General features: G+C 59.0%; 2 protein-coding genes across 2 annotated transcripts; one reads left to right on the top strand and one right to left on the bottom strand.

The window, feature by feature from the left end:
• Positions 1-1089: 1089 nt before the first annotated feature.
• BESB_047300 (HIT zinc finger protein) lies at positions 1090-5703 on the bottom strand (the record flags this gene model as incomplete). The annotated part of the gene is made up of 10 exons (XM_029363181.1): positions 1090-1154; positions 1419-1820; positions 2114-2284; positions 2641-2923; positions 3161-3232; positions 3707-3800; positions 4192-4289; positions 4650-5075; positions 5314-5386; positions 5636-5703. The coding sequence occupies 10 exons, from the start codon at positions 5701-5703 to the stop codon at positions 1090-1092; spliced, it is 1752 nt and encodes a 583-aa protein (XP_029220547.1).
• Positions 5704-9155: 3452 nt separating this feature from the next.
• Positions 9156-11953, top strand: BESB_047290 (uncharacterized protein; the record flags this gene model as incomplete). Its single annotated transcript, XM_029363180.1, has 4 exons — positions 9156-9962; positions 10354-10494; positions 10816-11054; positions 11743-11953. The coding sequence occupies 4 exons, from the start codon at positions 9156-9158 to the stop codon at positions 11951-11953; spliced, it is 1398 nt and encodes a 465-aa protein (XP_029220546.1).
• Positions 11954-12164: the final 211 nt, after the last annotated feature.

The following is a 12164-nucleotide window of genomic DNA, read 5'->3' as shown; positions in this document are numbered from 1 at the left end:
GGGGGACTCTGCGGGAGCGCCGCCGTCTGACTGCGGCCTGTGTCTGTTCTTGGGCGCGCTGAGAACCAGAGAGCCGGCCCTCCCCAGGCGGAAAGAGACCTGCCGCAAAATCTGCGTGTGACGACCCGACAAAGCTCCGCTCCGCCAGCCCCCCCCCCCCCTCCCCAAGTTGAAGCACCACCGCCTGTCGGCTTCACCCCGACACGCTGAGGTTCTGAGGTTTGCGGCAGAGCAGTTCGCGCCTGCAGCAGAGGCGGCATAAGTCGCGTTTCCACTCGCCCCTCGCTTGACTGCGCTGAAAGCGCAGGGGGCAAACGCGTGTAGAAGTCGCGCGTTGCCAGTTCAGCATGCGATGCAGCTCGCAACGGACTCGATCTCTCATTCGTAGAGGCGGGTACAGCATTACAGCACTCATTAAGGCTGGGGGTGGCTTACTGGCTCATCACCGTGACTTGTCAGCGCTGCCTTGACCGGGGTGTCGCGTTTGGAGCACATGGAGCATCGAGACGCTCATGTGCAGATGTGTGGTGCAAAGCTGAGGCCTCAACAGTCGCAGATCGTGACAGGAAATCTAGCTTCCGCATGGTGGCAGGCACTCATGCCATCTGATCTTTTTTCGATTCCAATTTATCAACCTCCGCGCTCGACTCGCGTCAGGAAGCGCGCTCACACCCATCGCACGACTACCTTAAATGTGGATAACCAGCGGCTTTATCACCTGAGTCACTCGCTCACAGACGTCTGCCTTTGCCTACGCAAACCAAGCGCCCCGCAGGGATACTAGAGAACCAGCTTTTCCCGCTGGCGACCGCGAGGAGCTCTTACGCCGATAGGATCTAGTGTGCGCGCCTAGCCACACGCATACACCTGCGTTTGGTGTCTTCTTTGTCCTGAGCGAGTTTTATTTCCACTCCGCCCATTCCCTCTCGTTATCGTTAGCATGCTGCCGCTCCTCAGGCGTGCCTGTTCCCTGGCAGCGCCTCTCCTCGGCCTGGCAGACCCGCCAAACGCTTCAGAAACTGGAAAATCCCTCGTTGCGGGGAGACAGTTGAAACGGATGTGCAGGTCAGGCGATGGCCTCCGCAAAAGTCAATCACGAAGCGGCAACCACACAGCAGCAGCCGGGTGACCCCCCGCGTGCTGTCGCTTGCTGGCTGTCCAAGCAGACACAAACGGGAAATCGAACCGCGTAGATCACCTCACAGTCCTTTCAAAAACCTGCGATGTGCGACCCAGGCGCACCTGCCAGCCCTACGGCGCATGCGTGGCGCTGCCTCGAGGCACGCCGCTCAGAAATGCCTCCACACAGCAGCCTGAAGTTCAGCCGGAGGAGGACTGTAATTCCTCTATAAGCAGCATGCATTTGCCGGCGTCCTCCATCTCTCTTTTTCCTTCGCTCGGCCGGTCTCTTGCCTTACCGCCCCCCTTCCCAGCCACGTCCGCGATGAGAAGCGCCTCAAGCACTCCCGAAGGTTCGTCTTTTTTGTCACGCAGAGTGGAACTCGTAGCAAGCGGTGCTAGGGCAGTTACGGGCGCAGGGACAGCAGCAGCAGATGCGGAAGAGTTAAAATTTCTGCCTCCGTCCGAGTCGGAGTCGCGAGCCGCAGCTGCTCCGCTGTCCTCGCCACGGCCGGGCGTGCCACGCGCCCTTGGCGGCTGGCTAGCCGGAGCGCGGGCTCCGCTGTCCGTGGACCCTGAGACTCCTTGCTGGCTAGAGAGGGTCTGCGCGCTGCTCTTGGGGTGTGGAGACAGAGAGGACAGCGGAACTGCGCCAATGTCGTCGCAGCGACGAGACATGGCGTACGCGCGCGCCGCCGCAGCTGCACCACACCCAGGGGCGACAGAGTGAAACACAGGCATGCAGATTCACGCGGGTAGAAGACAGCCACGTGGGCGGGATTGCCGCAGAACGCAACATCGGGGCGGAGCTTCGGGTGCGCCAGAGGCTCCCTACGCGCTTTCAGTCCACACGCCTACAGAAGAACTTGGTCAAGCCTCCGAGGCCTGTGCGCCGAGACTGGAGGCGGCGAACGATGCGCAAGCGCAAAAGGCTGCCGTTTCCATTGGGGCGCCCTCAGCTCCCGACTGTAGTAGCAGCCGCCCGGCTTCTTACCTCTGCTCGCCTTTATCGTCTGAATCTCCTTGAGGACAGCCTGCAGCTGCTCCTCCTTAGCCTTGACGTGAACCATGGCGGCAGGCACCAGCGCGGAAACCTCCGCCCAGTGATGCCACAGAAACGAACCGAGGAAAAGAACTTTACGCTCGCTCATCTGTAGGTTGCGGCCTGCACCCCCGCGCGACAAACACGACACATAACCGTGCAAGTAGCCTCGACACCGCCCATCGACGCCGCGGCTCTACGCCCTTCTGCAGGTGCGATCCTATCTCAGTGAAGCTGGCGGCGGTGGGGTTGAGTGGACGGTGTATCGCCTCTCTAACTATCCGTTTCATTGTTAAATACAGAGGGAACTGACTGTACTGCCAAAGCTCCTGCAGCACTAGGAAAGAGGGCTATTTTAAGTCACCGCGTCGGAGTACGTTAGCAGAAAGCACCTGCTTGGAGCGGCAGACTTCCGCAGTCACAATGAGGGAGACAGCGAAGACGCCACAGCCCCCCCGCTCGCAAGCTGTGGGACATACTCAGAGTCTTCAGATGCTGACGCCTCTCCTTCACCGCGCGCCTGAACGCTTCTCGCTCCTCTTCTCTTTTTCCGCGTTCCTTCCCCTCAAGCTTGGCTGCCAGCCGCGCCTCGTCTTCAGCTTTCTCCTCCTCCTGCACTTCAGCGACCATCTCGAGAAGGCCGTGAAGCATCCTGAGAGTCTCTTCAATCGCGTGGAAGGCGTGCTCGCGGCAGCTGAAGAGGCCCTTCAGATCTTGCAGGCAAAGCGCGTTGAACTCGGGGTCTTTGCACTGCACCGCGTGCTGCAGGCCCAAACACAAACGGAGGAAAACATCCAGTTTGCCAAGCCGCAGAAGGCTCTGAAAGAGCTGTTATAACTGGCCGAACGCAGACCACGGCCCTCGACACCACTCCAGTCCACGAGATGTATTAGCGCCTTCAGCACCCCCCCTCGTTGCTTCAAGAGTTCGCGCAAGCTGAGTTTTTGCCTAGTCGCTGTCTCCGTGTGAGGGGAGTGAAAGCGAGAGCGAGGGCCTTACCGACGAAGTGGCAGTAATGGCGACGTCCAGGCTCTCCAGAGGGGTGGGCGGGGGCTGGGAGGCACCCAAGGCCTGGCAGATCAAAGGCGAAGAAAAATTGAGAAGTCTCGACACCGAGGCCACGGTCAAGACAAACTTGACACCGTGCGCACGAACGAGCGACCGCACGCTGCCTCGGCGTCTTGGGGTCTTTTTATTCTCTTCAGAAAAGCCGCCGACAGCCACGAAACGCGAACGCAACCCGCCCACCCGCCCCGCGCACACGGAGATAAGGCGAGTTCGCCAAAGGGTAGAAACTTCACGAAAACCCCACTCGCGAAGACCCCTCCCTCCCCGGCCCCCAACCCTCGACCCTTAACCCCAGGAGTTCGCGTTCGAAGCCAACTGCGCCCTTGAGCACTGACCAGAGTTTGGATACCTCAGGAACGCTCGAGTGGAGCATGTGGCAGGCATAGCGGAGACAGTTGCGCGCATGAGAGGCGTGAGAGGATAAACAGTCACAGGGAAGGAGGCCGCCAGGAGACGAGCGACACGCGCGCTGCTTACCTGGGCGACGGCTAGAATATGCTGGCAGGCCTCTTGTAGCTCCACCTCCTCGACATCGCCGTTGTAGCTCCTCATACAGTGCGCGTACGCGTACCTACAGTGGCGCACACACCGCCGCGAGGGCACTGTCGGGGTCCCATGCCACGGCACTGGAGGCCGGAAAGAAGCGGCGGCTCTCCTCCGCGAGTCGCGCGATCGCACACACGAAGGCTCGCTGTTTCTGGGAAAGACCAGAGGGGTGTTTGGGCACGTGCATGCGCGCTGTCGCCCGTCAAGGACGACCTGCACTGCGATCCAGCGGCACCACGGGACCGCTAGCGCTTAGTGCGGATTCTGCTTTGGCTTTGCGGAGGACTGTCGCTGCCAAGGACGCTTCTGCTACCTTGGCTCCACATTCCGGCTGAAGCCCCGCATGCAGCCATGCGACAAAGCAACCCATCTTCCCCCAGTGGGGCACAGAGCCGAGCGAGAAGCAGGAAACGCACATGAGCTGGAGGAGAGTGTTGAACACCGCGAAGTGGACTTTCCTCTCAGGCGCGCAGCAACAGTGCGGAGGCGGCGCGACCGGAGGATGGAGCTCGGCCTGAGTGCAGCAGAGAGAGCGAGAGACATGGCGAGGCACAGCAGCACGCAGGAAGCGCCGTTGACCCGTGGACAGAAAAGTCTGATCAGCGCGTTGACAGCGGATCGTTCTCTCGCGCCTCAGCACCTCTCGCTTCCCCCTACCTTCGCCCGCCCCCCCATCCCCCCCCCCCATCCCCCCCTCCGTCCCCCTTCCATCCCCCCCCATCCCCCGCCCCTCGTTCCTTTTCTGCATTGTGAGACGCGTCGGGCTGAGCGATTCCTGCCGAGCGCGACAGCGTCAAGATCCAAGCGGAATATCGTCAGACCCCAGCCGGCACGCATGCGAGGACCGGAAGACAGGCTGCGGCCCTCGGCGTACCTTTTGCCACCACGGCTCCCACGGCTCGAGATACTGAGCTAGGGCGCCAGTCCCCACGGCGTGATGGAACGCTCGCCGTTCCTCCTCAGTCAGAGCGTCCTCGTCCAGCAGGCCCGAGTGCGCCAGCTCCATCAGCTGCGCGTGCCTCTCGTCGTCCATGCCATTGAGGAGGCCGGATTCGTCTCCTTCCGCTTCCTCCTCTCGCCGTCTCTCTCCCTCTGAGGCTCGCCCCCCGCGAGGGCCTCTCTCACGCGGCGCGTCGCCCTCATCGTCGTCCTCGTCTTCAGCCGCTCGTTCGTGGGCGCGAATGCGAGAGAGTTTCTGCTCAAAGTTGCGCTTATCAATCGCTGTAACTCTCGCTGCCTTGACTGCCTCCAAGACCTGCTCCTCTTGGAACTGCCTCACGCACCGCCCGTCGTTGTGACGCTGCACGGTGACAGACAAGCAGCAGACAACGGGCTAACCAGAGCCGACAACTCGCGACGCAAGGCACAAAACTTCGAAAGCAGGGGCGCCTGCGTGCCAAACCAGAACGGAAGCGGACTGTATCAATAGCAGGGGCTGGAAAATGGAAGGGAGTTGCAAGCACAGTTCGCGTCGCGTGGCTGCAGATGCCTATAACCGTAGATGACTCTCCAGAGACAGAGGCACGCAGCACGCTTACGTTGTAGCAATCCGAGGAGCAATAGAGCGTGCGGCACTTTGGGCACGTGTACTTGGAGACCGCCTGATGGCACCTGAGAAGCGGAAATTTCCAAATGGCATATCCGAAACAGAGTCCTCGGCGAAAACAGGCGGACGCCTGAGGCAACAGCCATGCATGTGTGTTGCAGCTTGTGGCTGCCTGCAGGGCGGCACGCTCGCTGAAACATTGACTTCCTGCCCGTCCATAAAGTGGAAGAATCCCGCGTGGTTCTCTGGAGCTTCTCGCCGGCGCGCGAGAGGGGCTTCCAAGAAGATCGATTGGGAGCGGCGTGCAGACTTACACTGGGCACGTGGATGCTGCGCTCCTTCCGGAGGCAGCGGAGATGCCAATACACGGGGCGTCCTCCATCCTGCCTTAGAGGTTCGAGTTGCGGCGCCGGCTAGCGGAAAACCCGTAGAGCTGGGGCCGTTCCGCGAGGCAGGGAGGGGGAAAATGGGATTAAAAGGCACTGAGATCCTTTCTGGGTAACACGTGGGAAGTCTGCCACTGGTAACGGACACCAGAGGAGTGTTTCCCGAGTCGCCAACAATCGATCCAGCACGCGCTTGACCTCCAAATGCGAATGTGTTCAGAAAATACGCCGAACCCAATACGCATTCACACGGCCATGGACCCGTTGCTGTCTGGGATTCCGCGGCGACGGTTTTTTGCTCGGAACTGTTGAACCAGGACTGTCCGCACAGTCCTCGCGATTTGGCCTCCAATGGGGCTTCCTCTCGTGTCTGACCTTTTCAGCTGCCAGATGTAGATGCTTGAGGACGGCAAATCTACTCTCGCCGTCCGTGGTTGCGGAGCAAAAATGATTAACGACGCGAACACGCCAGTAGATGCACTCGGAGAATACGTCGCTGCATTAGCCGGAAATGCGGTAAGCGCAGCCAGTCAAACGCCAGAAACGGCCGTCTGACGATTTGAGTATAGGACTGAGAACGAGTGCATGCGGCGAAGGCGTTGCACACTATGTGTCGGTCCGAGATTTTTGCGTGTAAGCCATTTGGCAACTCGCTGGACTCGCGAATCGGCCGGTCGACTGCCACGGTTAAAACTAGAATTGAGGGATCACGGACAAAAAGCTCGACGTCGACATGGAAGGTCTTCCATTTCCTGCAACTGCGTGCATGCAGCCAAGACCTGTTGCCGAGAGGCTGTTCGACACCGTGGGTGTGGATGTTTCATCGTGCTAGGAGTCGAAAAACCTAGCGGCAGAAGGGCACCTTCTTTGAGGACACTCCGCTTTTATGAGGATCCCTGTGCGTTTCATTGAATGTTCCGGTCACACCGAATATGTGGTTACGGAGAGAAGGCACTGCTTGTTTTCCCCGGCTGACGCTAAGGTGCTCAGCGCTGCCTAGCCTCCCAAAAATGAGGCTTGGCGTCTCATGCATCGCCATCGTGTACAGAGGACCCGAGTACAGCTTCGGTGTTATGAGACATGGTGCTGAGGACGCTCGCCGCACTGTCAGGGAGAGGGGCAATAAGATACCACGGTACGATAGCATAAGCCAATAGAGCGTAGCTCTTCGTCAGCCACCATTAGGTCGCCAGGTCACGGATGCTGACAGAATACCGCCGCTTTGGCAAAGCGGGCGGTTTCTGGGTGGTGTCACGGAGGTAGACTTCTCCTGGAAAAAATGAAGATCTAGCGTTGGAAGGACCACCGACAGGGGGGTGTCTCGATTACACTCTGTAACGGTGAGCGGAGACAGTGCGGTTCTAGATGCAGGGAGGGAGCCATTTTCGGTCCGCGCTATGAAGGCACATATGTGCGGGGGTTGGCTGTCATCAATAAAAAAAAATGTTTCCAAGGAGCACGATGCCTTGTGGAACGCAGCTGCAATAGCATCCCGCCTCGAATCGCGAATGTAAAACGCACAGTCACTTCGGGGTGAATCCTGATGGCAACAGTCGTGAATAGAGTTTAGGAATGATGCCAGTGGAGCAGTAGCCGGTAACGCCGATAGAGTATAGTTTCCGGCCGAAAGATTCGTTTCTTGAGGAACAGGAAATTCAGCAACAAAGCGGGCACGTTCTGCTGCCCCCATTGGTACAATGCCACTTGAGCTGTCACCTGCTCTGTAAGCAGGTGACAGCGGCCTCGACAATTCTGACTCACCTTCTCACACTGGTCTGTCTTAACTGATGAACCATTCCTCTCCCCCGTAGATTCTCTTTCAACTTGCCTGTGTACCTGCGTCACCACCACTCAGTTGTCATGTGCGCAAGCGATTCCACATGATTCGCCAGGAGACACCCAACATGATTTCGTTCGTTACCCAGTCACCATCAGGGATAAAGGCGAAGGGCTCGCACGTCGCTGCACCGTAGTAAGAGGCTGCGGGAAGGGCGATATTCTGCTTCCAACACAGTAGTGCACACTGTGAACGCAAGAGTCGATACGCATGTCGGTAGGGGCGAAGATGTAGTTGTATTTGCACTATCCAAGCAACGCGTGCCACAGTGCTCACATACATACGCGGCCGTTGCAATCGCAGACGCTGCTAAGGCACAGAATCTGCAGTGCAGGGGGGTCACGCACACCGCACGCCGGTCAGCAGGGTTGAAGGCAGCCAATGCGTCCGAAGGCGAACGGAGATCAATACAGGGGCCTGGTTTCCCCGACGAACTGGTTTCCGTGCGGTTCAGAGTTGACGGCTGGCAGGAGAGTAGAAAAGTGGGGTGAGCGTACAGGAGGGGGCTACTGTGTGGGAAAATCCTCCTTTTGCAGCTGTAGCTTTCCATTTCTACGAGAGTAGAGACGTACGGGATGTGACACGTGAGGTGCACTGCATATTGCTGGGTGGCGTGGCGGGAAGGGACGCAAGTTGAGTCACAGTCTGAAAAATGTGTGGCTAGGAAAATACCTGAGGCCTTCATTCACCGGCAGTTCCTGACATCGAAGACCTCGGGCTACTTCACTGCAGAGCACACCGCCCCCGCTTTAGCTGTCCTTGGAATCTAGTTGAGAGGTTGGACAGTCGCCTGCAGATTCGCCAGTTTCTACCGCTCGCTGCATCCTTGGAGGTCTATTCAGCATAGGACCGACTTCACTCTGTGAGGAAATAGCCTTAGTTCCCTGTATTCTGTACCGGTTCATCGGGGGTGACCCTCCCTTGTTGACGCACAAGGCGTCCTGCTGTTTTGCATGTAGTGACCCAATCCGTTTATCGGAGCGCTCTTCGCTCCGAGTTGTGCCGACATTCCACAAAATGAACCTAGTACGTGACTGAAACGGATGCAACTACCGAAGCTGCGAGCTCAGTGCTTTCGAGCTACTTGGTTGCTGGGAACACATCCGCAGCGCACTCGCCTCGCTTGCAGGGCAAGCGCCGGCAGACAGCCAGCTGCGTTTCTCGACGCGGTGACCGTAACAACCGATGTTGGCACTATACATTGACGGTCAATCTATGCCATATAAGTAGGCAAGCTGAAGTAGACAGTTGTGAGTCTGGATGTCGCTTGCAGGGGCCCTGCTTGACGACTTCCGTCCAGTGTGCTGAGCAGTGTGCGTTCAAAGACATCGACGACGGCCGATTGCCACGCGCAGTCAACTTTGAGAGTTATTCGTGCCTTGAACCAGCCTGGACAGCCACCAGGAAAAATAGACTTTGACCGAGGGAAGACCAACAATCGACGTGTGCCTTGGTCGGCGCCACGCACTGCCTTCCAGACTCTGCAGGCAGCATGACCAAACAAGTCGCGCGGTCACCGTCCTCTGTAGAAGGCATGCTTTTCTCTGGGTCCCAGCGAACAGCGAATGAGGCGAAAAATTGCTATGACTCCTTTTTCGACGTGGAACCGTTATGGCTGTGCATTTCTTACCACGTGCTCCATCTCGTTTTGCTGTCATCTCCCTGTTTTTGGTGTGCCTACCCCCATTGTGCACGGGCTTGTCCGACCAGGTGGTTATCGTGTCGGCATTTTCTGCTGCGATGACAGATCTGAGCGTGGAAGATCCTTCTCTTTCCCCGTCAACTGCGTGTGATCCCCTCTCCGCCAACGGCAGCTGTGCCAGCACACTGCAATCGTTGCTTCAGCTGAAGCAGGGCCATTTCCGAGATGCCGCTGAAGCACTGACACTCGCGGTCCATGCTTCCTTCCTCGATAGCGGTTTCACGCCTCTCTATGGCCATACTAACGTTCGCGGTGAATTTTTGACCGAAGGACGGGACAGTTCTGAAGCAGTGGACTCGCCGCTTGAAGTGAGCACATCGCACGGAGACTACGTCCGCTTGGCAGATGGCCGCGTGGCTCAGGTGGTTTATGACCCCGCTGCCTTCCATCTCGACGAGAAACCGTCTACTTCTCCTGAGTACACTCTGAGTTACTCTCGGCGACGGGGGCTCGAGGAGTTGACCGGGAAAAAAAAGCCAGAGTGGCGCGTGCAGATTCGATGCGCAGTGGCTGGTTTTGCTCTTACTGTAAGCGCTAGGGATGAAGCCACAGGGGACGAGTTTTTGGCCGCGGAGTTTCCTCTCGAGGCTGCAGCTTCCATCTTAGAGCTCGACACACAGGGACGAGGCGGCAGACCAAGAGACAGCACCCCCGGTAGGGGAAAAGAAGACGACACAGAGAACGAGGGAAGATCGAATCTGAAGCAATCTACCAAGGTAGGCGCCGACAGCCAGAGGACCCTCAATCTGGATGCCAGCAGGGCCACTTTCCAGGTTGGTATGGCGTCTTCTGCGGACGGAAAACGAGGCAGCGGGTAGACGAGGCAGATACAGCAGCTTCCCCTCTCGAATATCCAAGACAGAGACACCAGACTCGTCTGGCAGCTGCAGTGGTTTTTTTAAATACCATCTGCCGATTTCGGCTCTGGGATGAATCGTTCGTCGTGTGGATTTGTTTTTCGTCCAGTGAGCTCCTTGCTGCACTGCCGGAGGGTGTGCCCCCTCAACACCCGAGTTTTCACCTCGTTCAATCGAAATGGTTCGCCCGCAAGCGCGAGATAGTAGCACTCTCTCTTGGCGTGTTTCTACATCTCTTGCCTGCTCTCAGGGACTGCTTGCGTCCATCGAATCCCGTCTGATTTCCCCTCTCGTTCGCGCTCTCGCGCCGTGCGCCAAGATGAACCCGACAGACCGCGGCGGCGCCGCGAAGCCGCCACCGGAAGGCTCAACCTCGTCAGCGCTTTCGCACGTAGGCACAGGACTAGCTGTTTCATTGCTCTTCTTGAAAGGGAAAGCAAACGCCGTGGCTTCTTGCTGGGTTCCCTGCGGGCGCGCGCTGTGGGTGCAGGACTTGTGGCGCGTCCCGCATATTTTCAACTGAGTGAGTGAGGCAAAAACTGCAGTGACCCCTTTTGGCTGCCGCCGCGTAGAGCCCAACCGGTTCGGTCTGTGTGTCGCGAGCGAGTCTGCGTCCCGCCTCGACTTGCTGCTTCGGCTGCTCCTTCCTGCCGCAGCGGTCTTCCGCGAAACCTGTCGATGCCGCGAGTGCCGCTGTGCGTCTCTGGCGCAGGCTAGCCCCGAGCTGCCCACCTCGTCTCTTTCTCCGCCCTCCTCGCTCCCGCACGCAGGAGGCCCGTCTGTTGGGGGGCAAGACCTGCGCGCTCCAGGGCTTCCTGACTCGACGCGACGACCTGAAGAAGCCTTTCCACCCCGTCCCGACCAAGAAGAGGGCGGCACGCATGTGGGTCCACGGCACCCGTTCTTCTTTGGAGACGAGCCGGGGGGGCGTGACCGCCTGCCCATGCCCCCGTAAGTTCGGTCGAGGATGGCAGAGACGGTGCTTGCCGGGGTGTCGCGCTAGTGAGCTGCTGCAGCCTGGGAAGCTTTCCAGTGTCTTGTTGGTGTCGCGCACTTTCCCCCGGTGGCGCGCTTGGCAAGCGTTTCGCTTCGCACGTAGAGGTTTCTCAGGTGTTGCCTTCAAGCAACGGTGAGGCTGCTGTGGCTCGCCGCTGGCTGACTTGGCGCGCTTCTCCCTTCTTGCCTGAGGCCATCCCCACCAACCGCGCGCGTGGCGGCGTTGTGCGCGGTTCTGTTCAAAAGCGCCGCCTGAGCGCACCAAGCGGGTGGATGACGATGAGCTCGCTTTTCTGTCGCGAGACGATGCGAGGTTCAGTCGGTCTTTGGCTAGCTCGTAGTGTCGTTGAGTCTACCTGCCTTCAACAGACACTGCTGCTGTGGCGTGCTTTCGGTCCGCCTCACTTGCCGCAGACGCCCCACGAGAGAACGTGCTGCCTGCCGTTGTCTGTGGTCTCCCAGTCTGTGCCCGCTCACCGCAGATGCAAAGCTCCGTCGGCGTTCAACTGTTACCTGTGTCAATTTGCTGTGGCATCTTCTGACCCGCAGGTCTCAGCATCGCTCTGAAAGCTCATTCAGCTTTCTCTCTTATCCAGCGAGCGGACATGTCTCTCCTCTGGCATTTTCTTGTCGCTACCCGCAGCCTTCCTGAGGGCTTCGTCCCCGGCGCGCGCTACGACCCCATCGGCCCCTTCGGCGTGGAGCCCAATCCGGACCACGAACGGCCTCCGCGCTGGGACAACCGCGGCGACCTAGATCCTACAGGGAGGAGCCCTTTCGGCTCAGCCTTTGGGAATTTCCCGGGGGGACGATTCGGCGGAGGCGGCGGAGGCTTCGGCGGGGGGTTCATCTAATCGCGCGCGCACCGCACGAGGTGAAAACGTGGAGAGAAGGCAGACGGATGGGCCCTGGTGGGGCCGGGGGCGGGGGTGGGGAGCGGCGCAAGGCACACGCAGAACTCCGCAAGAGTCAAATGGCTCGCGGAGGCGCGGAGGGGAGAGGAGAGCGTGAGCGAGGGAAAAGAGGAGGCAGGCAGCGGTCCGAAGACCTGGTGTGTGTGGCGGT

Source organism: Besnoitia besnoiti, chromosome III (assembly GCF_002563875.1).
Source record: "Besnoitia besnoiti strain Bb-Ger1 chromosome III, whole genome shotgun sequence".
Taxonomy (NCBI): Eukaryota; Apicomplexa; class Conoidasida; order Eucoccidiorida; family Sarcocystidae; genus Besnoitia; species Besnoitia besnoiti.
This window is presented reverse-complemented; position numbering and strand designations above follow the sequence as displayed.